A 27,903-nucleotide genomic window follows, 5' to 3' on the forward strand; every position below is an offset into this window, starting at 1 on the left:
TAGAACAAAACTGGGGTGAGGAGGTGATCAATATCCCATAGAGTACAAGTGATGGTTAATTTCTTGTGTCAACATGACTTGGTTATGGTACCCAGTTGTTTGGTCAAGCAAGCACAGGCTTGATGGTTGCTGTGAAGGTATTACCTGGATTTAAGTCTTAGTCAGTTGATTGCATCTATAACTGATTACATCTAAAATCAACAAAGCGGAGTGCTTTCAGCAGTGAAAGAAGTCTGCTCCAGTCATTAGAGGGTCTTGAAGGGAGAAGTGATAAGTTCAGCTGTCAGTAAGTAGAATTTCTATCTCTACATCAGCCGACAGCTTTTCTTGGGGAATTCATTGAAACCTTTATTGGAGTTCCCAACTTGTGGCCTGCCGTACACAATTCAGACTTGCCAGTTCCCACAGTAATGTGAGTCATTTCCTATTAAAAGAGTCTTATAATGTTTACCCACTTATATATCCTGTCAGTTTTCTTTCTCTGGAGAACCCTAACTAATACAGATTTTGTTACTGGGAGTGGTTCTTGAAAAACGTAATCATAAGGATGAACTGAGTTAGCTCTGGGGATTTTGGAATTGGTTCTATAAACTGATAAGATTAAAAGCCACTTTTAACTATTTCTAATGAACAGGATGACACTGACAGTCCATGTCCTGAAATAGCAATCAAGATATGCATAATATCACCAGTGGATGCTACTACACAAAGGCTTATAAGAGGCAAGGTTCTAGTGACAGTGTATTTATTACCTTAGCATAGTTACGTAGAATTAAAAAATACAGTGATGTTGTCTGGTTGTTCCTAAACATACTGGATACTGTTGTTAAGGAAAGGGATGAGCTCAAGGTTTCAAATTCATAGCTGAAGTCCCATAGTATCTAAATGTTTCTATGTGTGCCCTGAAAGAAACTTTTATTTCTTGAAGCTGCAGATTTGTGTTGCATTCCAGCAGGTAGCCAACTAGAAGACCTTTCTTTGTAAATCAGAGATTACTGTGGTAACTCTTGCCACTCAACTTGAATCTTTAAACACAGTGGGGATGGTTAGATCCAGGAATGGCAGGAGCCAAGTGTCAGCACTTAATCACCAAAGACAAGGTGTGCTTGGCTGCGCAATGGATAGCAGAGTCAAAGCACAGATCAGAATAGTCTGACTCACAGATCTATTGCGTTAATTAGTAAATCATAGAGTAACTAGAAGTGAAATAGATGAGTAGCCTACTAAATTCTTATTTGATCTGTATAAAGCAGAAGTATTCTAGGTCAAGTGAACAAAGCCTAACTTGAATTTTCAGAACAAAGTGTCATCACTGCTCAGGCAGTCCCCATCCATAATTGAGACAGTTTACAGACACCTAGAATCCATTGAATAAAAGGAAAACCCATTTGTCTTGGGGAAGAACCCTCCTACACCTCCAAAAAAGTAATCTTCCTTCTGCCTTCTCCAGAGGGACTGTAACCTTTTTACCAGACTGTGCACTAGGAGAAAGGAAATGGATAGACATTTCTAGGATTATCAGACACTAGCTTGGAACTGAGATTAATTCCAAGAGACTTACAGTGTTCCAGTGGTCCACTAGTCAAAGTAGGAGCTTATGGAGGTCAGATCAGCAATAGAATAGAATTTAAGCTCAGGTCTGTTTTGGTATGTCCCTGAACCCATTCTATGGTTATTTCCCCAGTTCCAGAACATATAATTGAAATAGACATATGCAGCAACTGGCAGAATCCCCAAATTGGTTTTCTGATTTGTGGAAAGAAGGCTTTTATGGTAGCAAAGGCCAAGTGGAAGCCACTAGAACTCCCTTTGTCTAGAAAAATAGTGAATCAAAAGTCATACCCAGATTCCTGGAGGGATTGCAGAGATTAGTGCCACTATCAAGGACTTGATTGTTGCAGAGGTGTTGATTTCCACCACATCCCCCTTCAACTCCTATTTGGCTTAGAAGATGACAGTAGAAACTTAACCAGCTGGTAAATCCAGTTGCAGCTGCTACTCCAGATGTGGTATGGCTTGAGCAAATTAGCACATCCCCTGGTACCTGTTATGCAGATATTGATCTGAAAAATGCTTTTTTTCTTGATACCTGTTAGTAAAGACCACCACAAACAGTTTGCTTTCAGATGTCAGGGCCTATGATGTATCTTCACTCTCCTGCCTCAGGGGTATATCAGGGACCTTGATTTCTTCCACAAGACATCACAGTCATCCATTATATTTGTGACATTCTGCTGATTGGATATAATGAGCAAAAAGTAGCTATTACTCTAGACTTATTGATAAGACCTTGGTGTGTCAGAGGGCGGGAGATAAATCCAACAAAAATTCAGGGGGCTTCCACCTTAGTGAAATTTCTAGTTGTCAAGTGGTGGGTATGTTGAGATATCTCTTCTAAGGTAAAGGATAAGTTGTTGCATTAGGTTTCTCCTGCAAGTAAAAAAGATTCACAGTGCCTAGATGGCCTCATTTGAACATTTTGAAACAAATATTCCTTACTTGTGTGTGCTACTTGGGTCCATTTATAAAGTGTCATGGCCAGGTTCATGTGTCAAGTTGGCCAAGTGGTGGTACCTGTTTGTCTCATTGGGCAAGTGCTGACCTGTCTTTTGCTATGAGAACATTTCATAGAATTAAATCATGATCATATTGGCTACATCCACAGCTGATTCCATTTGTAATCAGCCAAGGGGAGTGTCTTCTTTAATGAGTGATGCTTAATCGAATCACTGGAAGCCTTTTAAGGAGGATTCAGAAGAGACAGGTTCTCTTCCTGCTTCAGCCGGCAGTCCTCTCCTGTGGAGTTCATTCAGACCCTCCATTGGAATAGTCTGCTTCACAGCCTGCCCCACAGATTTTGAATTCTACGTTCCCACGGTTACATGAGAAACTTTTATAAATTTTATATTTACGAATATTGTCTCTTGGTTCTGTTTCTCTAGAAAACCCTAACTAATACATAGAGTGCCCCAAAAAGCTGCTGATTTTGAGTAGGGACTGGAACCAGAAGAGGCACTACAACAGATCCAGGCTAGCATGCAAGCTGCTTTTCCTCTTGGGGCATATTGTCCAAAAGATCCAGTGGTGCTGGTAGTGTCAGTGGCAGATAAAGATGCTACTTGGAGCTTTTGGCAGACCTTGGAGCAAAGCCTTACCATCCTCGCAGATGATGACTCTCATTTTGAGAAGTAGAGTTTCACCTGTTATTGGCCTTAGTAGAAATCATGAACTTAACCATGGGCCACCAAGTTACCATGAGACCCGTGTTGCCCATCTTGAACTGGGTGTTATCTGACCCATGAAGTTATATAGTTGGCCATGCACAGCAGTGCTCCAGCATCATATAGACATGATGTATGTGAGATTAGGCTTGAGCAGACTTTCATGAACTACATGAGGAAGTGGCCCAAATGTCCATATTCCCTACTCTTGCCACATACATTCTGTTTCCTAGCTGGCAGCTACTCTTGGGGAGTTCCCTGTCATTAGTTGTCTGAGGAAGAGAAAACTAGATTCTGGTTCACAAACAGTTCTGCATGATATACAGGTCCCACTTGAAAGTGGACAGCTGCAGCACTACAGTCTCTTTTGGAAACATCCCTGAAGAACAATGGTGAAGGAACATTCTCTCAATGAGCAGAATTTTCAACAATGCCCCTGGTTATTCATTTTTCTTGGAAGGAGAAATGGCCGGAGGTTTTTTTGTGCCACTAATTTATGTGCCTGGATGATCAGGGATTGGAAATTGGTGACAAAGAAAGTGGTCTAGTGGAGAGGTATAATAGATATACCTTTATAAATGGGCAGAAAACATGAAGATATTTGGGTCTCATATGAAAGTTCACCAAAGGATGATTTCATCAGAGGAGGATTTTAATAATCACATGGATCAGATGACTCGTCCTGTAGATACCAGTTAGTCTCTTTCCCCAGCCATTCCTGTCATTGCCCAGTTTGCTCAAGAACAAAGTGCCTATGATGGTAGGGATGGAGGTCATGCATTGTCTTGGCAATATGAACTTCTCAGCAGGGTGACCTGGCTACAGCCACTATCTCACAGTAGCAGACACCAATGCTCCATCCTTGGTATGGCACCATTCCCTGTGGGATCAGCCTGATGCTTGCTGGCAGGTTGATTATAATGGACCACTTCTATCATAGAAGGTGAAATATTTCATTCTTACTGAAATAGACACATACTCTGGATATGGATTTGCCTTCTCTTCATGCAGTTCTTCCAAAACTTTCATCTGTGAACTAACAGAACATCTTATATACTGTCATGGTATACTACACAGTGTTGCTTCTGATCAAGGAACCCGATTCATAGCAAATGAAGTGTGGAAGTGGATACATACTCTTGGAATTTACCAGTTTTCCCATATTACGTATCATCCAGAATCACCTGAAATTCCCTGGATTGATGTAAATGTGGAGTGGCCTATTGAAGACTCAATTATGATGCCAACTGTGTGGTAGTACTTGCAGGGCTGAGCCATTGTTCTCCAGCAGGCTGTATATGGTCTAAATCAGTGTCCACCCTATGGTGCTGTTTCTCTCATACTCAGGATTCATGGGTTTAGGAATCAAAGGGTAGAGATGGGAATGTCACCACTCTCTGTGACCCCTCCTATCCATCAGAAAAAATTTTGCTTCACTACCTAACTCATCTTATGAAGCCAGTATTACTCTGATCCCAAAACCAGAGAAAAACATTGCAAGGAAAGAGAACATAGGCCACCATACCTCATGATAATGGATGCAAAAATTCATAACAAAATGAGCACGTACAACCCAGGAATATATAACATGATGATAAATGAAGACAAAAATGAAGTTTATTCTAGTGTGCAGATATTGCATTTTTTACAAATTGGGAGTTTGTAGCTACTCTCTGTAGGGCAAGTCTTTTGATGTCATTTTTTTCAACAGCAGGTGCTCACGTTTCCCTGTGTCACAGTTCGGTAATTTTCACGATATTTCAAACTTATTCATTATTATTATATCTGTTATTGTTTACTGTGATTAGTTATCTTTGATGTTAATACTGTAATTGTTTTGGGGCTCCACAAAATACATCCATATAAGGTAGCAGTCTTAATCAATTAATGTTGTATGTATTCAGACTGGCCGTTTCCCCTTCTCTTGCCCTCTCCTTAGGCTTTCTTATTCCCTCAGATACAAAAATATTGAAATTAGACCAACTAGGTCTAATTTGGCATCTAAGGAACCCTAAGATGGCATCTAAGAGCTCATGTGAAAAAGAAATCATATCTTTCATTTTAAATCAAAAAGGTGGAAATGATTAAGCTTAATGAGGAAGATATGTTAAAGCCAAGATCGGCTGAAAGCTAGGCCTCTTGGCACCAAACAGTTAGCAAAGTTGTGGATGCAAAGGAAAAGTTCTTGAAGAAAATTGAAAGTGCATCTCCAGTGAACACATAAATGATAAAGCAGAACAACCTTATTACTGATACAGATGAAGTTTTAGTGGTCTGGATAGATTTAAACTACAGCAACATTCCATCTCTTCCTTGGTCTTACACAGAAGTTGAAGTTTTAATATACAGTCAAAATCATCCTTTATACTTTTGTCTGATTTACCTTAGTCCTATCCAAATCATCTTGATTCATATCTCTAATTGACTGAATCTTGATTACTTTTTCAGTTTCTTTAATAGTTGCTGTATGGGGTAATGCTGGCTTTCATAGCTACAGAATTTTAGTTATGACTCTCAGGTATAACACAGATACTGAGTTCCCAGGAATGACCATGTTATGCACAAAGAGCTCACCATTCAGAATTTAGAAATAATTGCCACTCCAGAATAAATGTGACTGCTCTAAGAGCTTACAGTAGATAACCTTTACAATAGGCCTTCCCCTGGTAACCTGTGTCTGTTTATCTGAAAATATTTTAAGTCTTCCCCCATTTTTGAAGGAAAGTTTCATTCTCGCCTCCATGGTTTTTCCTGAGAAGTCCACACATAATCTTATCAAGCTTTCCTTGTATGTGATGGATCACTTTTCTCTCACTGCTTCAGAATTCTCTTTGTCTTTGACATTTGATAATATGATTAATATGTGTCTTAGAGTTGGTCTGTTTGAATTGATTCTGTTTGGGGTACACTGCGCTTCTTGGACTTCTAATTTTATAATTTTTATAAGAGATGAGAAATTTTCAGTGATTATTTCCTCCATTATTCTTTCTACCCTTTTTCCCTTCTCTTCTCCTTCTGGGATACCCATAACGTGTATATTCGTGTGCTTCATCTACTTAAAATATTTTAAGTACTGCATCTTGGCAGTCAGTTCTGTTGAACATTCTGTACTCCTTCAGCATCAAATGCCCAATCTCTGTTCTCTTTCTTCTCCTGATAACCTATGTTCTTAATTAATTTTCAAAGCTCACTCATTAATGTTAGTTCGTATTAGTCAGATCATCCAGTATTTTTCCTTTTGTTTCTGGATTTCACTCAACTGAAGTTTCATCCAGGTTGTTGCATCCATCATGACTTTATTCTGTGCCCTTACTAATAGTCTTCATTTCTCACTCTTCTCTAAACCTCTCTCTCCTCTTTTCCTATTTACCTTTCTTGAGTGAAGATAACCTCTTGTTGGTACCTTAATTAGGACATTTTCATGGTCTTAGAACTGTAAACTTGTAAAAATAAATTCCTTTTTTAAAAGCTGCTCTGATTCTGGTATATTCCATTCCAGCAGCTTTAACAAACTAAAACACCAGCTCTTAGGGTTTGCCAGTTGACAGCCAGAGTTGGTCTCTGGCTCTTTCTGCCCCCTTTTTTTGGGCCACAACCCTTTTCCAGTATTCTGAGTTTGGCCAGCTCCAAAAGCCTCCTCTTTTTTTTCCATCGCCCCTACCTCCTCTCTGCCAGGAGAGACCTCATCGTTCCTTTCCTACTTGCTGTGGTGTATCTGTGTTTGGTGCTTGTATTCAGCAGTCCAGATTTGTTAATTAAAACCACAGTTGAAGCTTGGTTGAGCTATCTTCACTTGCTCCTAGTAGAGACTGCTTCTTTTCCCCAAGGGGAAGTGTCTCCAACACAGCCTGCCTTGCCAGTGGGAGAGGGGCTCCAGTCTCCACAGTTTGGGTTATTTACTTACAGTTCTGTGCTGTGATTTCCACCCTTCCACCCGTTCCAGACTGGTATCTGATATGTGTCTATTCACAGATGTCCCCCAGAAACTTATTTCTGACAATTTCTAGCTATTTACCAGGTGTTGTAGAGGACTAACTAAATTTCACACACCCCTGCAGTGCCATCTTGCCCTGTCACTCCCAATACCATTCTGTTTTGACAACTGTGGTTTTATAGTAAGCTTTAAACTCAGGCGGTATAGGTTCTTCCAACTCCTTCTTAATATTTTTTTAGCATGTTTTTGGCTATTCGAGGCCTCTTTCCCTTCCAAACAAATTTGATACCTTACTTTTCCAAGTCAGCAAAGTAGCTTGTTGGGATTTTAGTTGGTATTGCATTGAATCTATAGATTAGTTTGAGGAGATGGCATCTTAATGACATTTAGCCTTCTTATCCATCAATAGGGAATGTCAGAAAGTGGTTCCTTGAGATGAAATCTGTTCTAGTGCCTTGTATGAGACTCAAACAGAAAATCCTGTGCTACAGGGCCGAGGGCACAGAGCGGGGGAGAGGGAGGGTGGGGGCGTCCCTCTTGGAGCTCCTGCCAGCTCCACCTGGGGAAGATTCTGGGGTCATCTGGGAGTGGTCCCAGACTTTGGCCTCTCAGGAGGCAGCTGTGGGCCATACAGTACCTGAGAATGTCCCCAAAGGCCATGCCCTCACAGCACAGCCAGACAAGGGACAGCAGGCTCCCAAGTGGCCCTGACTTTGCCCCCCCCTCACCAGCCCTGCTTCCCTGAAACAGCTGTGTCCCTAAACTAGCCTGGGGACCAAGGGGGGGTCTGTGCGTTTCCTGGGGATTCTGTGCAGAGTCTTCCAGGAGCTCCCCCAAAGTCTCAGCCCCCTAGCATTAAATGAATAGTCCTATCATCTTTGCCCTGCTGCCTTCCCCCGTGACCTCCGCACCCCACACACTCACTCTTACTCAAACACACCACTCAGCTTCCTGTCTCAAAGCCTTTGTTCATGCTGTTTCCTGAGTCTAGAATGCCATTCCCAGCTCCATCAGCTGGTGTACTCCTATTCTTCTTCCAAGGGCCAGCTCAAATGTTACACCTAATCAAGAGACCCCAGTCCTGGAGTCCCTTTCCCAGGGGATGCCCACAGCAAAAAAAAAAAAAAAAAAAAAAAAAAAAAATATATATATATATATATAAAAATATATAAATAAATATAAAAACATAAAAATACCAATATACCAGAACCAGAACTACTTTTAAAAAGGGGAGTTTAGTAAGTTGCGGGGAAACAGTTTTTTAGGCCATGGAAATGTCCCAGTTGAAACAAGTCTATAGAAATGTCCAATCTGAGGCATCCAGGGAAAAATAAGTTGATTCAAGAAGGCTGATGAGGCTCAGGTTTCTCTTTCAATTGAAAAGGCACATGGCTAGCACAGTCAGGGTTTCTCTCTTGGCTGGAAGGGCACATGGCGAACACAGTGTCATCTGCTAGCTTTCTGTCCTGGCTTCCTGTTTCATGAAGCTCCCCAGGAGGCACTTTCCTTCTTCATCTTCAAAGGACACTGGCTGGTGGACTCTCTGCTTCTCGTGGCTACATCATTCTGCTCTCTCAGACTCTCCCTCATTCTCCAAAATGTTTTGTCTTTTATAGGATTCCAGTTTAACAACCACACGTCTCCACATAATCCAGCTTAACAACCACTCTTGATTGAATTACATCTCCAGGGAGATGACCTGATTATAACTTCAAACATACAGTACTGAATAGGGATTAGAAGAAATGGCTGCCTTTACAAAATGGGATTGAGGTTAAAACATGGCTTTTCTAGGGTACATCTATCCTTTCAAACCAGCACAGAATCTATTTCTTAGTAAAGATGCTGTGAACATTGTTGAAATGCAAACAAAGGCTTTAGAATACTGCATAAACTTAAGTCGATATAACAGTGGCAGTGTTTGAGAGGATTGACTCCAGTTTTTAAAAAAATTCTATTGTTAGTAATATGCTATGAAACAGCATTGCATGCTGTAGAGAAGTCTTAAGTGAAAGGAGAAGTCAATCATTGTCATAAATTTCTCGTCTTATTTTAAGAAATTACCACAGCTACCTCACAGCAACCACCACCCTGATCAATCAGCAGCTATCAACATTGAGGCAAGACCCTCCACCAACAAAAAGATTATGACTTGCTAAAGGCTCAGAGAATGGCATTTTTAGCAATAAACTATTTTTAAAGATATGTACATTGTTCTTTTTAACATTCTTCATTGTGAAATATGGCATATACAAAAAATAAAAGAAAAAGTAATTTTCAAAGTACACCCCAACAAGCAGCTACTGAACAGATTTCATAATTTGGTATGGGTTACCATTGCCCAGTTTCAGGTTTTTCCGTCTAGCTGCTCCAAAACACTGGAGGCTAAAAGAAATATCAATATAGTGATTCAACAGTCATATTCACTTCTTAAATCCTGTCTTCTCTGTTATAACTCCTCCTTCTTTTTGATTCTTCTCCCACTCTATAAGGAACTTTGGGCTATGCCCTTTCTAACATTTTCATGTTGAAAAGTGGCATCAAAATATAGGATAGGGGGATGTATTAGTTGATGTTTTTGGAATCTGCTACTGTGTGTTTCTACTGTATATTCAATTGATCTATTGTATGTTTCATCTCTGTGAGATCTGCTAGTTATCTATTTAGTCTTTTGAGTTTGTCTTTATCCTGTTCTGGTGTCTTCTTGATAATCTTTATTTCTTTATAAATATCCTTGAGTTTTGATTGACAGGGTTTTGATTTGGTCATTTAGCTAGGCCATTTCTGCCTGGATCATCATGTGCTTTGTGATTTTCTGTTGTGTTCAGGGACTTTTTTTTTTTTTTTAATCTTAATAAAACTATTTTGCCAGTTGATTTCCTTCACTCATTTAGAGTTTTGTATTTTCTTGGCTTTGTATTTACAGTCCCCTAAAGCATTCAGTTTGTCACTCATTCCCTGGCAAACCAAGGCCCTGATCTCATATAGGGGATGCAATTCTACTTGAGGGTCTATTAATAGCTAGGCAGAAGTGCACAGGTAGTTCAGTGAGAGGGCACCCTTCCACCACATGGGGGTTCCAGACTTGTTTCCCAATCCATACATCTCCCCCCACCTCCCCCCAGTCCATACATCTCCCCCCACCTCCCCACCAAATAAATGAAACAAAAACCTCAGCAATGGTAGGCCCTGAGGCCAGAAGAAGACACCTCAAGATATATTGTGAGTGAACTCAGACTGATACCCACAGAAGAGAAAGAAAACAAAAAAGAAAGAAAAAAATAAAAGTAAAACATAAAAAACAAAAAGTAAAAAAATAGCAAATAAAGAAATTTGAGTTACATTAAAAAAGGAAACTGGGGAGATGGGGAGTTTGCCAGGTTGCGCTTACCCTTCTTCCCAGTGCTTGGTGCTATTGAGCCACTTCGTCCCTTCAGACCCTCCTTTCTCTGATTGCTGTGGCTGGCATGGCAAGATGATGTGTACGGCGGAGGGGGATCACTCCTGGTGCTGTAGCAGGACTGCTGGTCCCTGTGCATGGGACGGGGAAGCCAACCACAGTACCCTGTGCCTAGTTCATTCAGCACCCAGGTGATCCACTCCCGACAGCTCCCAACGGGATAGTCCCTTGTAGTACCTGGCCAGACCACTGATCCCCAGCATCTGGCAGGTACAACCCTTGGGCTTCCCATGGGTGCTGGTGGCTGTGGAACTGCATAGGGAGTTCTCCCAGCTAGCTGCTGGGGCAGCTGGAGCAGAGGGAAGGTCTGTTCTCTTGGATATGCACTTCCCTGCACACTGCAACCTACTTCTGGTTTGTCTGCGGCCAAACAGATTTACCCTGCTTACCCCATCCTGATGTCCCCACCTTTTTCTGAAATACTAAAGACCCTCCTTGACCACCACCACTTGGGATTGCAGTCCTGGTTATCTTTTTCTTCTCCTCTTTTATTGCTCCTGAGAGCACGGACAAACCAGCCTATCGTACTCCACCATCTTTCTGGAACCTGTATATATATGTTTTGTAGATAGAATGCTATTCCACACTTAATAGACTACAGGATAGTATAACCACAACTTTTAAAAGCACTGGTCATCCAGACAATTTGTGTGACTCACTTCATTGTGATATTCTCTTCATTAATGTGGTCTGTAATCAAATGTGCAGTATCTTCAAGGTATGTCTGTATACCATATTCTGCCTATCATTCTTTTGTTGATGGATTTTAGGATTGTATATTGTTTTTATGTGTTAGGACAACACTAGCATAAATGTTCCTGTGCATATCATTCTGTGGACCTATATTTCCATTTTCTTTGGTAAATACCTATGAGTGGAGTAGTCTGTCATACAGTAGGTACATTTTTAACGTCATTTAGGAGCTTCTAGACCTTAGGGCCTGTAAAGAGGTTTCACTTTTTTCTGATAAATTTTATTAGTCATGATAAACTCAGCTATCATTTTCACTTTCTCATATATAATGCACCTTTGTTCTTTTGGCTGCTTTCATGATTTTCTGTTTAATTTTGGTATTCAGCAATTTTATTGTGATTTCCCTATTTATAGTCTATATTAATATTCATTTTCTTTGCATTTGCTGCCCCTTTTGGATCTGTACTCCATGAAATTAAGGAAATTTTGCCCTAAATATTTTTTACTTTTTACTTTATATTTTGCCCTATATATTTTTACTTTATATTTTTAATATTTTTAAAAATTATTTTCTCCTTACTTTCTTCATTCTTTCTGAGACTCTACATGTATTTTAAAATATTTGATATTGGCTTCATATAAAGAAAATATTTGACATTGTCCTTTCCATGCTTTGGATTGGATAATTTTTGTTAATCTGATTTTAAGCTCACTTTTTTTTTTTTTTATGAAAAGTAACCTACATACAAAAGAGCAATAAATTTCAAACCACGCTACAACTATTTTTTTTTTAACAGATTTTGAGTTTGGTATGTGTTACAGTTCTACAATTTGAGGTTTTTACTTCCAGCTTCTCCTAAATACTGGAGACTAAAGCAAATATCAATATAATGATTCAGCAATCATACTCATTTGTTAAATCCTTTCTTCTCTATTATAACTCCACCTTCTCCTTTGATCTTTCTTTCAATCTTTAGGGGTATGTGGGCTATGCCCATTGTCATTTTTTCATGTTGGAAAGGGCTGTCAATAATACTGGATGGGGCGTGGAACTAGTTGTTCTGGAGAGGCTGGCCCCTCTGGGTTTTAGAACTCATTTGGCCTAGGAACCCAACTGGAGTTTGTAGGTTTCTGGAAAGTAATTATAGTACTTTTGTAGAATCTCAGATAAAACCCTAGGTTGACCTTAGGTTTGGCAGGAATGGTTTTGGTTGGGGTTTGGCAAACCATAATAAGTAGCAGCCTGTAGCTGAAGGTTCAGAGTAGCCTCCTAACTCTATTTGAACTCTCAGCCACTGATACTTTGTTACAATTCTTTTCCCCCTTTTCACCCTTTTCATGGCTTTGTTTTTATGCCCTTTCTAATTTCATCTTAAAGCCCAGAGTTAATTTTTTTTGCCAGAATTTTATTTTTCCATTCCATAGTACACATTTAATTCCTTTGTATAGCTTCCATTTCTCTCCCATAACTTACCCTTTTTTTTTTTTTAGTAAATCCTTGAAAATAAAAACATATCTGTTTTAAGGTCTTTCTGCCGAATCCCAGCGAATAGGCAGTTTTGGGATCTGATACTGTTGGAAGAAGATCAGAGAGGGGGTTACACAGGGCTGAATGATCAGTCACAAGTGTTTAGTATATTGTTTTTTATGCCTTTTTATTCTTGAAATATTTAATAGTTCATTTAAAAATTATTACCAGGAAGGAAATACCCTAGTCCAGTTAAGAGAAGCATTTAAGAACATCGATCTGATAAAGCAAAATATAAATTCAAGGGTATAAAATATCAGAATAATATGTAAAAGATTATTGAGCTAATAAAACAAGGAGGCATACATCATCTGTTGGAGCTCAAGAAATAGAGGAAACATCGTTGAAAATTGAGTTACTGATACTAAAGAAGGACCTACAATGATTATGTTTTAATATGTGGAAGAAAAGAATGCATGAGGATAAAAAATGTTAATCAGTCTTAGGGGTAATTGATATCCCTGAAGTAGTAACTGAAAAATAGATTTTTGAAATGTGTTCCAATATATTAAAATATGAAGTTGTTCAGTGTAAAGTACTAGCTGAATTTGTTGATCAGAGAGCATATTATCTTCCCTGTACCAGTTTGTATATAGATATAAATTTTTCATTTATCTTGGTATGTATCAGGGTCACATGGCAGTTCCCTTTAACTTTTTAATGAATGGCCGAACTTTTTATCCAAAGTCACTGCACCATTTTACCTTCAGTAGTGATTGAAGGTTTTGATATCTATCATTGTTATTATTATTATTATATGTGTTTATCATAGTCATCTTAGTGAGGATAAAGTGATATCTCATTGCCATTTGCATTTCTCTAATGACTAATTGTCATAATCTTTTCATGCACTCCTCAGCTGTTTGCATGTTTTCATTAGAGAAATATTCAATCATTTTTTATTTGGGTTATTTGTCTTTTTATTCTTGAACTATAGGGTTTTTAAAAAATATTGTTTGAGTACATGTCTCTTACCAAATGTATTATTTGTAAATATTTTGTATCATTCTGTGTATTATTTTTTACTTTCTTGATATGCTTTCTTTTGAAGCACAAATATTTTTAATTTTGATAAAATCAAATTTATGTTTTCTCCTTTAGCTGCATGTGCTTTTTGTGTTATATGTAAGAAACCATGGACTAATCTAATATCACAGAGATTTACACCCATGTTTTCATCTAAGAATTTTAACATTTGCTATATCTTTGCGTAAGTTTTGAAATCAGGAAGTTTGAGTATTCCGACTTGCGTTCTTCCTTTCCAGGATTATTTTGGCTATTTTGGATCCCTTGATTTGCCATAAGAATTTTAGCATGAATCATTTCATTTCTGTGAGCAAAGGCAGCTGGCATTTTGGTAGAGGTTATATTGAACTGTAGATCAGTTTGTGGAGTATTGCCATCTTAATAATATTATGTTTTCCAGTCCATGAGCATGGTATATAATTTCATTTATTTAGATCTTTAATATATTTTAATGACGTTTTATAGTTTTCAGTGTACATCTCACACTTGTGAAATTTATTTCCATTATTAAACTATTTTTATTCTATTACAAATGTAATTGTCTTATTTTTATTTTCAGATTGTTCATTACTACTGTATGACTTTCATATGTTGATCTTCAATCCTGTAATCTTTCTGAAGTCATTGATTAGTTCTAATAGTTATTTTGTGATTCCCTTGGATTTTCTGTTTACAATATCATGACATCTGTGTTAAAGATAATTTTACTTCTTCCCTTTCCAATGTGTCTTATATATGTTGAAGAGTTTTTAGTGCATGTTATGAAAATGACAGCATAAAACTTATTAAGTTTCCTATTTGGGTTCATTTTTAGTTAAGCAAGTTTTCTAAATTGTAGTCACATACTTTGTATGCATTATTATTTAAAAATTTCTGATATTTTCATCAAGTACTTATCATTGAAGTATGTTAATTTCTTTGGTCTTAGAAAAATTATTTAGTGTTTAGTTTTTCTTAGCACTGATTTGAAATTTTTTTTGATTTGTAAACTTAGGTATATCCCGGAAAAATCCCAGAACACCTCTTTCTGATCTCCAGGGCTTGAATACTCTAAATGAAAAATACCAGCAGTAAGTATGTTTGTTTTATGTTTTCAAGGAAGTATAGAAGTATAACTAAATTCTTACTCATTTTGGGGGGCTTTAAAAATATAAAGAAAATAAGGCTTGTTTTTTATTTTAACTTTTAAATTGTATGATATATATACAAAGCAAAGAAAGAAAAAAGCAATAGTTTTCCAAGCACTCTTCAGAAAGTAGTTACAAGATAGATATCAGAGTTTGTCATGGGCTCCCATAGCATCATCTCAGATTTTTCCTTTTAGCTGCCACAGAATATAGGAGGCTAGAAGGAATATTTTTTTATCATCACAATTGACTTTTTTTCTTTTTGTGAAAAATAACATACATTTAAAAAAGCAACAAATTTCAAAGCACAGCACAACAGTTAATTGTAGAACAGATTTTGGAGTTTGGTATGGCTTACAATTCCACAATTTTAGATTTTTACTTCTAGCTGCTTTGATATACTGGTGACTAAAACAAATATCGGTTAATGATTTAGCAATCATATTAGTTAAACCTTACCTTCTCTGTGTAACTCCACCATCCCCTTTGATCTCTCTTCCCCACTCTTTAGGGGTATTTGGACTATGGCCATTCTAACTTTTTCGTATTGGAAGGGGCTGTTAATAATATGGGATAGGGAGATGAAACTAGGTGATGTTCTGGAAAGACTAGGCCCTCTAGGTTTCAGGACTTATCTCTTCCAGGGACCCATCTGGAGGGGTTAGCATTCTATCTACAAAACATATATATACAGGTTCCAGAAAGATGGTGGAGTATGATAGGCTGGTTTGTCCGTGCTCTGAGGAGCAATAAAAGAGGAGAAGAAAAAGATAACCAGGACTGCAATCCCAAGCGGTGGTGGTCAAGGAGGGTCTTTAGTATTTCAGAAAAAGGTGGGGACATCAGGATGGGGTAAGCAGGGTAAATCTGTTTGGCCGCAGGCAAACCAGAAGTAGGTTGCGGTGTACAGGGAAGTGCATATCCAAGAGAACAGACCTTCCCTCTGCTCCGGCTGGGTTACCCTAGTGCATGGAACCTTTGTAGAATCTTATATATATTGCCCTAACTGTTGTTTAGGATTGGCTGGGATGGTTTTGATTAGGGGTTAGCAATTTATGATAGATAGTAATTTGGTTTGGTTTTTGCCTTATTTCTTGAAGTCTTTATAAATGGTGCCATAGCAATTTAATAAGCTTATAGTTTACATGCCAGTTAAGCATGAAATTGTTCAAGATTGCCTCTGATTATATGGCTATTCAATTTAAAAAGTCCTCCAGAATAATTTTAAGTGACCTAATATGTTTTAATTTCTGAAGTCCTTGCATTTAATGACTTTATAAAAATGTGTTATTTTGCTTCTTTCAGTGACAAAATCTTTTTTATACATAATAACTGAGTGGTTTGATTTACATCAAACCATCCAATGTCTTTTTCTGATGATTGGTACTAAGACCTACATTTTACCATCTTCATGACAAATTGTTGAACAGAATATGAGAGGAACAAGTATAAATAGTTTTTTATATTGTAGACAAAGTTTCTTTGTCCTTTCTATATAATATTTTGTAAAGATTTTACCTTATATGAGCAAAAGAACATTTTTTCTCTCTAGGGTCTGCTCTCTACTTTATAAACATCCTCAAGAGAATTAAGCTTCTCAGTGTCATATTGTAATTAATAAAGATGATCTGTCATTAAAATTAAAGTACATATTGATCATTTCTTCCAATTTGAGTTGTCTTGCTACTATATATCTTGCTGCTATATATCATCATTTGTCTAACTTAGTAGCTTTTTAGAATAGCTCTTTGGTGTTTGCTAAAATAATTCAAGGTTGCATAGCTTTACAAGCAAGAGTTGTCATAGCCCAACTACACAGTCTCAACTATCTTTATTTACCTTAAATGTCAGCAAATTGATCTACTTGCTATTGTTACAGAATGAATCCTTTGTTTTCTTTGCATTGAAACTTGGCCAATGATAAATTCCACTACTGTATTTAGGTGTTAAATTATACCCAATTGATAATTAGATCATAAATTTGGGTACCTGTATAACTTCAGTTCTGTTCATTGGTTGTATTCTCTCGCTGCTTATTAGAGATCCCTAACTTAAGGTATCCATTTTCTTGACTTGGATAAAAAAAACCTGATTGCTTCCATTTCAAGAAGTAGTATGGCTGTTATAAGGCTTTAAATTTCTGGTTTGTGTTTCTTTCTTTGTACTTTCAATTTTGCATAAACAAAATGATCTTTCTATTAGGGAGCTTTTTTTTTATTAATTAGCTCACTTGTTTTCAAAACTATGTGAAATAGCAAGTGCTTAGAAATGTATGGAACTTTAAAATAAAGTGAAGAAGTTGCTTTTGAAATAGGTTACTGGCTTGAGGCCTTTTTGGACCTTCCTTGTGGAATTATCATAAGTGGCCTTAAAGAGTCATTCAAGCATCATAAAATTCAGATAGTTTATTTTGCTTGGTCATTTTATTCTAATAGCCGTTAGTTAAAGGGTAAGAACTATTTTCACTTCCTGTGTATGTGCTATTTGACACAGTTCTATAAATCAGCTGCATTTTATAGAATGTAATTAATCACTTTTATGAAATTGCACAGAACGCCTTTGGTGTTAATCCTTTTAACACTGAACTTTCTCACCTATTTACAAGTGATGGTATAACCAGCACTTTATGAGGAAGGCGTTTTTAGCTCAACAGTTAGTGACTTCTTGCTAACTTGTGAAATAAGAACTATTTTTCTTTATAAAAATAACAATCCCCCAGTCAACTGTTAGGATTAATTATGTAAATGAAGAATTCTGTAAAAGCCATAATGCTGATCTTAGAAATAAAAGTTTTGAATAAAAGGGTGGCATGTACAATTTGTAGTGATCTAGAACTAAGAATTGATTTCCATAGAGAAACAAGGAAATGCAAATAGAAAAACTCTTTTAGCTGGTGTACATATTCCTCAAGTGAGAGATAAAACTTTCATTAAAATTAAGAGGGAAATTATGCTCACTTCGGCAGCACATACTCTAAAATTGGAACGATACAGAGAAGATTAGCATGGCCCCTGCACAAGGGTGACACACAGATTCGTGAAGTGTTCCATACTAAAAAAAAAGGGGGGTGGGAATTGATTTTGCACAAGAGATTATATACATGAAACGAAGTTTTTGTTTCAAAATACGATTTGAGAAAAAATACAGAGCCTATTTATACATTTCAAAAAGTGGAGATGGTGAGTACATTATAAGCCGCTGCTGAACTGACCTTTAATATAACTTAAGAGGCTGCATCAGAAACTACAGGGGCATATATTCACAAGTGGATCAATCTCATGCAAGTTAATACTGTTGGAGAGGAATGTGTGAAGAATAAAATAAAGCAGCCTATATTGGAAGAAAATACCTTTGCAAAGGTATTTTCTTGTTGTCAAGGAGGAGTCAACAATGTGTATCGTCAGAATTTATTGAATTTTATACATTGTAGAAATATATGCTAGGTTTTATAATTAAATACTGTGTGTTTTTTTGAAAGAATGCTTTCCATTAAAAATCCTGCATTATGTTTATTTTTCAGAAGCCAAAGTTTAAAATACAGTTCTTTGGGAGATGGTGTGTCATTTTCAGCTTTATGATTTTGTTGCAAGAAGGCTTCAGCACATACATACATACTCCCTCCCTTAAAAAAAGAAATAAAGATTACATACCCTAAAATATGAGTATTTTGCTTTTATTTTGCTAGCAAACTAAAGTCACATCTTTTAGAAATAAGGGAATATTCAGAACAGGATGTCAGATATGCAAAGAGAAAAGGAGAACACAGGACAGTTCTCTGTTGCCCCATTAGCTTGATGTACCTGTCGTACTAATCTTGGATATCGAGGAACAAGGATTTGTTTCATTAAATCTCTTGGGTTGTGGCACTAGTTTTTAGGGCTTTGTTCTAAATTGATATGCACATATTTGAGGACTCAGATCTGTTCTTTAAGAGTACAGTATATAGCATGTTATGGGTATTGATTTTGATTGTTAATAAATAGAAATTCACTGTCTAAAACATTATTTCTATTTAAATTCAGTATTTCCTGTTGAGCTAGGCAACTCGCTGTTTATCACCTGAGATATATTATAAATACAACAATGAGAAGAGAAGTAAATTTTTTTTTCCAAATAGAAATAGTAGCACTCAAAAATTTATTTCCAGAGTTGTTTCACAAGTAACCATATTTAATATGATTTATGAAGACGAGTGGACTTCAAGGTTCTCTTTTAGAATCAAATATGACTTGATCTCACATAGAACAGCTTATAGTGATTTCTTATGTTACAGTTACATAAGTCTTACAGCAGTATTTCATGCCTCTGTATATATTTTAGTTACCATATTTTCTGAGAAAAATATAAAACTTGGGTATTAATTTGTAGTTCAGTGATATAGGTAAGGCATATGTGATTTCCAGTTCTTGTAGCAATAGCAGATAAAATATTAGATGCTTCATAGGATGGGAGGGCCTATTTGGATTGTAGGTTCCTGCAAAAGCATTTCAAAGTTCTAATATCTAACAAAAACTTATGCCATTGTGCATATTAAAATATATTATTTACTGATTGCTCAGATCAATAGATTTAGTGATATTAAGTATATGCTGTATTCATGTATGTGCACGTTTTTGTGTGACAGTACCAGAATCCATAGATATTTTTTGTTTTGAATGAATAAAAGGTTAGTTCCAGTTGATTGGTAATCTTTTAATACCATTTTCTACTAATTTTACATTTTTTTCTAAATTTTAACTTTAATGCTTAAAGTTGTATATTAGTTATGTAAGCACTTTAAAGAGTGTGACTAGAGCAAATTGTGCTTTGTTTTTTTCTTTACAGTGATACTTTTGATATTGCCTGGAATGGTAGAACTGGGATCCGGCAAAGCAGACTATCAAGTGGTAACTCCTTGCTTGATAAAGATGGTGTATTTGCTAATTCAGTTAGCAGCAAACTCCTGGAGAGAGCCCATGGAATTCTCACGTTAGTATGCTATCAATGATGTGGGTTTTTTTTTTAACATTTTAATTTGAAATAACTTCAAACTTACAGGACCATTGCAAAAGTAATACAAAATGTATATATGCAAAGGCAGTATTACCCAGTCTTAAAAAGAAATAAAGTTCAAAATAATATAAAACCCATACAGAGAACTCTAGCGTAAACCCCCCCATACTCCTAACCACCAACTTTTAACATTTTACCACATCTTTCTGCCATAAATCCTTTTATCTCTCTGTGTATTTATTTTCTAAACCTTTAAGAATAAGTTGTATACATCATGCTCCTTGAATACAATACTTTCTTGCACATTTCCTGAGAACAAAGATATTCACTTATGTAACCATCTTAGTTGCAGTTATCAAGTTCAAGAAATTTAACATTAATATAAAACTTACAGGTTTATAAGTTTATATATTTGGGAAAGTTCTTTCGGTTGTCCTAATAATGTTCTTTTATGTCTTTTTCCTCTGTTATAAAATCTGGTCCAGGATCATGTGCTGCACTTAATGGCTATTGTCAATTTAGTTGCTTTTTTTTTTTTTTAGAAATGTATATTCAACATAGACTTTCCCTTTTTACTCACTGAAGCGTACCATTCAGTGGGATTAATCACATTCACAATGTTTTGCCATCCTCACCACCATCCGTAACAAGAACTCTCCAAAAACCCCAAAAAGAAACCCTGTATCTATTATTCATTAATTTCCCATTTCCCTTCTATCCTGCCCTTTGTAACCTGTACTCTATTTTCTGTCTTCATGAATTTGTATATTCTAGCTATTTTATATAAGTGCAGTCATTCAAAATCTGTTCCTTTGTTTCACCATAATGACTTACTTCAGGTTCATCTATGTTGTTGCAACTATCAGAACTTCTTTTCTTTTTAAGGTTAAATAATATACTGCATTGTGTATATATACAGCGTTTTGTTTATCCATTCATCAATGGGGGACATTTGGATTGCTTCTGTCTTTTAGCTGTTATGCTGATGCTGCTATGAACATTGGTTTACAAAATTTGTTTGAGTCCCTGCTTTCATTTATTTTGGATTTATACCTAGAATTGGGATTCCTGGATCATATGGTGGGTCTTTTGTTTAACTTTTTGAGGAGGAGATGAAGAAGTTGTGCATTTATAAAACAATTGTGCATAAAATAGAGGACTCCTATATACCATGCTATTATTAGCATTGCATTGATGAATAGATTGCTTTTTATGACTGGTTTATATTTCCTGGCTGAGAAAATGAAGCACGGAGATGATGAAGTATGATTTACTATGTAGAATTTTAAGTGAAGTAAGTCTCTAAAGCATTTATTTAGTATTTAGTACTGTGAATATTAGTGCTATGAATCTCACACAGCATAATACAGGATAATTATGGTTGAATAAACTCATTATAGAAATGATACTTTTTTGCTCTTTGATAGACATCCCTCCCCCAGAGAAGAAAAACTGATTTCTCCTTTTAGAGTCTGTTACTATAATCCTCCTTTAATTCTGGCAGTCCTAACAAATCGGGCAGGAAGATCCCCTATAAATTGTGACTGTAACCACATTTATTGGTATATGACAGTTATCCAAGCCATACCTTATTATATGATCATAGAGGACAAAGATAAAAGCATGCATGATGGAGCAGTAAAAAGTTGTTAGCTACTATATCAATATATTCTAGGCATTTCCCTTGCATATATATATTATTTTAATATATATATAATTTGTAATTATAAATATATATATAATTTTTTCCCCACTTGCTAGAGGTGTCAGTGAATTAGACTCCGTAATCCCTATCCAGGTCATTGCTTAATAGTATTAATAGGCTCAGTTGTAGGGCTTGCTGTAGTCTAGATCATGCATTAACTCATTTAATTCTCACAAATCTCAAGAGGTAGGTTGTATTACCACCTCATTTTACATTATTTTCATTAACGAAACCAAGGTTTAGAGAGGTTAAATCATATGTTGGTAGGTGATAAGAGCTTAGATTCAAGTCCATTTCTTTCTGGCTCAGTAGCCCATGTTCATGAGCAGACTAAAAGTAAGGAAAAAAAAATAGAAGAGAATTTTTTATTTCCAAAATTGGAAAAGCGTAAGTTCTAATGAAAACAAAATTTTTAAAAAATCATGAAATTAGACATTTCATATAAAGTTTTAAAATACAAATAAAACTTCAGTAAAGTTTAAAAATAAACAGGCATAAGAAATTAGAGCCCCACTCATGTACAAAAGAAAATGACACTGTAGCTTAGACATGTATAACATTATGTTAGTAATCCTCACACTAGAATCTGCTTATATTTATATTACAGGGCAGGTATCTGTTTATTCTTCTCATTTCTGTGCTTACCCATCCTTACCAAGGTGCCTGCTTGATTAAAGAAGACAGTGTTTTCATATAGAGAACCTACATTCTTGGAAACGAATATACAATTTGTTATGTAATTAGAGATTTTGAAATCATTAACCTCTACAGTAGTTTTTTTCCTAATGTATGATTTCCTCCATAGGAGAAACAGAAACTTGAAATCCAAACCTGTCCTTCCGAAGGTGAGTATTATTAAAAAAACTACATATTTTTATTACTATTGCAAACCATCTTTATAAATCAAAGACAAGGAAATACATTACTTGTATCCAGAATAAGTAGGGAGTGCGTCATTTATTGGGCTATCATAAAATGGCTAAAGTTAATGCTTCAGATAAGTATTTATTTTTTATATATCAGTATTTGAAAAGGTTCTGAATGTAATGTAAATATTTGCAATTGTTTTTTTAAATAAGATTTTCTATTTCCTTTTGAGCCAGGTTAAGATTGAATTTAGAATTCTGTCTGATTTTAAAATAATGTCTAATTAGTTCTTACCTAAAGCACATCATGTATTGCAGGAGTTGGCAATGTTATTTTGTAAAGGAGCAGATCAGTAGGCTGCACAGGCCTGTGATATGTTATATATTCATCTCTGCTGTTGTAGTACAAATACAGCCATAGACATTACATAACTAAATGAGTTTGTCTGTGTTCTAATACAACTTCATGCACACTGATATTTGAATTTCATGTAAATTTTTGCTTGCTATCCATAACAAATTCTTTTTCATTTGATTTTTTCCCCCAGTCTTATAAACCCTATAAAAACAGCAAAGGATTTGGCCCACAGGCTATAGTTTGCTGACTAATACTGACCCAAAAAACATGTTAAACAACAATATAAGTATGTAAAATGGTGTATGTCCATGAATTTCAGAATGTTTATATACTTTATTTTTATTAGTATCTCTGGATTCTCACGAGTGTATATTATATATCCAGAAGAAAATATTTTTACAGCCTTATCAGGTTTCAGTTAGAAGAAATGTATAGGTTATCTTTAAGTAAAAACAAATTAGTATTGATGCCTAAAATGAATTTCCCCCCAAATATTTAACATACTTCTGAGCAAAAGACCATGGAAATAAAGCTTTAGTTTGGCAAACCATATATAAAACAGTGACACATTACAAAATATCTGATAGATATTTAGTTGTACATATTTTTCCATGTCAAGTAAATACGGGTGTGTATCTCTGGCCTGTATAGTATTCACATATATAGATGAACTATACTTTATTTAAACAATTCATGTAACTGCATATTTTTCTTGTTAGTAATTTTTCACTATTTTGAAGAACACTGCAATAAATAAATTGAGACCTTGTTTGATCTCTTTAAAATAGATACTGAGAAGTGAAATTGCTTGTCTGGAAAGTTATGCGAAGTTGTATTTCTAATAACAGTATATATAGTTGTCCATTTTTTTTGCATCCTGCTTTATACAGGGTTTTGTCAGTCTTATTATATGTGTCAATCTGAAATGTAGAAATCCCTTTTAAAGAAATTTTATATTTCTTTAGTAATAAATGTGGCTGAACAATTGTCATTATGTTATTTGCCATTTATACTTCATTTGAGAATTGCCTAGTCAGGTAACCTGACCATTTTTCATCATGAAATGCATATTTTTGAATGTTCTTTTTATATGCAGATAATAAGCCTTTGTCATTTGTTGGAAATACTTTTTCTTAATTATCATTGTTTAAATGTATATTGTACTTTTTATGACTTGAAAGTTTATATTTCTTTAATACTTATATTGTCAAAAATCAGTATTTTTCAGACCTTTAAATATGTCATGTGTTTAACTCAGTCTTGTATTTCTCAGACAAATAACAACTTCACTACAATTTGAATCACATATAGTTCTGTATCTGTATAGGTACAGTCTTTCTGTTGATGAATTCACTTTCTTAACTGTAGTGTGATTTAAAAATTTATGTTGTGATTGGCTAAAAACTTTCCAAATACTTTATTGGTATATTATTCTTTAGTTGCTTCATATTTAAATCCCATCTTCCTAATTAGATCCTAAGGTGGTAGTACATCAGGATAAGAGTTGATAAAGACTGTTAGGTTTTTTTCTTGTAGTGTCTTTGGCATTCCTAAAATAGCCCTGAGTTTGAGTTTAATTTATTATTTCTTATGAGTCAGGATTTAGTTGCAGATAACAGTAATCACTGTATATATTTTAAGTAGAAAGGGACTTAATTCAAGGAGCTATAAATGGACTTATGAAGTCCATTAGAAACCTTCAAGATGTATAGTGTTAAAAAAGCACTGCATTTCTGACCCCAGCTGTAATCAGGTAGCTGCCATTGCAGCCATTGGTTCCAGGCACTTACCACTTACAACTGTTGGCTCCTTAGCTAAGCTGCATTTACTAGAGTTGCAGTGACAACACAGATGCCCTGTACTCTGTCTTTCAGCATTCATAAAACTGGTGCCTGGACCTTGGGAACCACTGAAACTAAAGCACATTTATATGCCTGCTTGCCAGCAGAAACTTTCTGCTAGCAGAAACAGAAGCTAGTAGCCAAGGCCTCTGCCTCAGTTTTATCTTCCTAGTTGCCTATGTAGGCATTTGGTTGGTAGATCTAAATCACATCCAGGTACAAGGTTTCTTTTTTTAGCTCCCCAACTAAGCAGGATAAAACAGATGTTGAATGTCAACCTTACATATTCACCACAGTCATTAGAAATAGGAAACAGTGTAAGAAAACTAGCTTAGATGTTTAACCATATTCTTAGATTAATTTATAAATGAATTTCATGTTATTTTTTTCCTCTTTTCAGCACTTGCTAGAGGTGAATTCTTTAAAGCATCTTACCAGACTGACCCTACAAGATCGCATTACCAAGTCTCTTCTTCATTTACACAAGAAGAAGAAACCTCCCAGCATCAGTGCCCAGTTTCAGGTTCTTTCCTATTTTATTTATAACAAAGAGACATCTGTTTCTTTTCTTTCTTTTTACTTATAACAGATAGGAGTTGAAAGGTCATAATGATCTACAAGATACCAAAATGAGATGTGATTCATGGGGCTAAAAAGCAGTGCTCTAATAATCTTTTTGGAGAGAGGTACCAGAGACTGAAAAAAGTCATCTCCTTTTGTTTCTCATCCTAATATCTATAAGTCCTGAAATTTAGAGGGCCCAGCCTATATACCAAACTTCTTATTTAGTCAGAAGAGTGCAATATAGTTACTACAGTAAATACTTAATTGTAATCACAATCCTATCATGTTCTTTAAAATCCCCTGAATTTGATAGTGGATTGTCAGAAAATAATTCATTATTTCCATTTTGAGGTAAAAGGCATCAGAAAAGTGATATTATAAACAAATCTGCCTTTAAAGTGTATTCCCAGGTATCATCATTAACATGGTGGTATATTCTTTTATGCATATTTTTAAACTTCATGCTGCTGCCATCAGTATTAGACTAAATGGGAGTATTGGTTATTTTTTGTTTAGTTTTGTGTTCAGAAAAATGCAGGCCCTTTTACTGTGATTGAGCATTTAGGAATAATTACAATTAATAATAAATTAACCAAGTAGCTTCCGGGATAGCGGTTTTCAAAATACTTCTCTAATTACCTCTTCCTTTTCTTCTCATTGAATTGTCTCTCTCTAAAGTTCTACATATTTCATAAATTCATACATTTATTAAAATAAGCAGAAAATGTGGTAGATAACAATGCATTGCATAATTTTACTCTACCTCATGTTTATATCAGAGAAGCAATGTTCATTGATAACTTAATATTTTTTGATTTCTTAATTGCTGTGTTTCTGTATGTTAATCATTTTTTAAGCCAGTATGTTTGAACACAAAGTATCTACTAATGTGTTAATACATATGATCTTTGATTATGAGCGCAATCCTTCAAACTGTGGATTTAGTAATATTTTATTTTAGGCAATTTTCACTATAAATTGAGGGAAAAATTTAAATTTTTGAAGGCTGTTTTGCTTACATACTTTCTCATTAAATAAAGAAAATAGGAAAAGTAAGCAAAACTAAAGGGCCAAATAACTTATTATGTTCTAAATAACTTAAAGGAAGGCAATTGTATATAAAAGAATCTCTGCAGTGATTTTTTTTAAATCTTAATCATCGTATGAGTTAGTGGCATTTGATTGGGTAGTAACAAGAAAGAGTTTGCTTAGGGAAATCTATCTTTGGTGCTTTCCTTACATTCCACTGTCTGGCTGTTCACTTTGTAGTTTTAGAAATGCAAAGTTGAATGGGTTTTAGGAAAAAAAAAGAATCATCCTGACTGATAGATTGTAAACACTGCTATTTTAAATATTACCAATGTTTATTAATATACAACAGGAAAGATGAGTTAAAAGCAGACTTGATAAATTTTTTAGTTTTTTAGCACATCTTCCCTAATTAGCAAATTGACATGGGAAGCCAAATTCTAATCTAAAGGTAACTTGGTAACTTTGGTATCTGGAAAGGGAGCATTCACCTCATGATTATGAAGGGTAATATCATTAAGCTGTTATGTCCTTTGTTTTGTTAGATTGGATTTTTTTATGTTGTTGTTTAGGTTGCAAGCTTCTGGAATGCAATATACCAGAAACAGAATGGCTTTTAAAAAAGGAATTTATTAAGTTGCAAGTTTACAGTCTAAGGCAATGAAAATGTCCGGTTAAGGCAAGACTATTAAAAATGTCCAAACTGAGGAATCCAGGGAACAATACCTTGGCTCAAGAAGGCCGAAAACATTTGAAGTATCTCTCTCAGCTGGAAAGGCACATAGCAATGTCTGTTATCTTTCTTTCCAGGCTCTTTCAACTGCTTCCTTGGGGGCATTTTCTTTCTGTATCTCCAACAGTCTCTGGCTGTGTGGGTGCTATTGGTTCAGAACTTTTTCCAAAATGCAAAACCTCTTAAAGAGCTCCAGTAAGCAACCCCACCTTGAATGGGTAGATATGCATCTCCATGGAAACATCTAATCAGAAGTTACCACCCACAATTGGGTGAGTCTCCATGGAAACAATAAAAAAGATCTCACCCAGCAATATTGAAAAAGGATTAAAGGACATGGCTTTTCTGGAATACATAGTAGCTTCAAACCAGCATGAATACCTATATACCAAACTTCTTATTTAGTCAGAAGAGTGCAGTATAGTTACTACAGTAAAAACTTAATTGTAATCACAATCCTATCGTGTTCTTTAAAATCCCCTGAAAGTCGAGACCTTCACATATTCTTGATATTCCCAAATCATATTCATGCATTGTATTTAATTTTTGCCAAAAAAGTGATTTTTTAAACTTTTTATTGTATACTATAACATATATACAAAACAAAGAAAGAAAAAAGCCATAGTTTTCAAAGCACTCTTCAACAAGTAGTTACAGGACAGATCCCAGAATTGTCATGGGCTACCATATGATCCTCTCAGATTTTTCCTTCTAGCTGCTCCACAATATAGGAATCTAGAAGACTTCAATATTTTTTTATCACCACAATTGACTTTTTTCTAACTTGTTTGTGAAAAATTACATATATATAAAAAAGCAGTAACTT

General features: G+C 35.6%; 1 protein-coding gene and 1 non-coding gene across 2 annotated transcripts in view; both read left to right on the plus strand.

Annotated features, from left to right (window-relative positions):
* Window positions 1-27,903, plus strand: part of MYO9A (myosin IXA) — a 401,408-nt gene that overhangs the window by 239,404 nt on the left and 134,101 nt on the right. Inside the window, exons 16-19 of the mRNA XM_077123892.1 lie at window positions 14,857-14,932; window positions 19,814-19,957; window positions 22,492-22,531; window positions 25,152-25,274. Of these exons, the coding sequence (XP_076980007.1) occupies window positions 14,857-14,932; window positions 19,814-19,957; window positions 22,492-22,531; window positions 25,152-25,274 (383 nt within the window). The remainder of the gene's footprint in view (window positions 1-14,856; window positions 14,933-19,813; window positions 19,958-22,491; window positions 22,532-25,151; window positions 25,275-27,903) is intronic.
* LOC143652940 (U6 spliceosomal RNA) lies at window positions 17,939-18,045 on the plus strand. The gene has a single exon (XR_013160986.1). It is a non-coding gene; the product is annotated as a U6 spliceosomal RNA (small nuclear RNA).

The sequence above is a fragment of the Tamandua tetradactyla genome, chromosome 12 (assembly GCF_023851605.1).
Source record: "Tamandua tetradactyla isolate mTamTet1 chromosome 12, mTamTet1.pri, whole genome shotgun sequence".
NCBI lineage: Eukaryota > Metazoa > Chordata > Mammalia > Pilosa > Myrmecophagidae > Tamandua > Tamandua tetradactyla.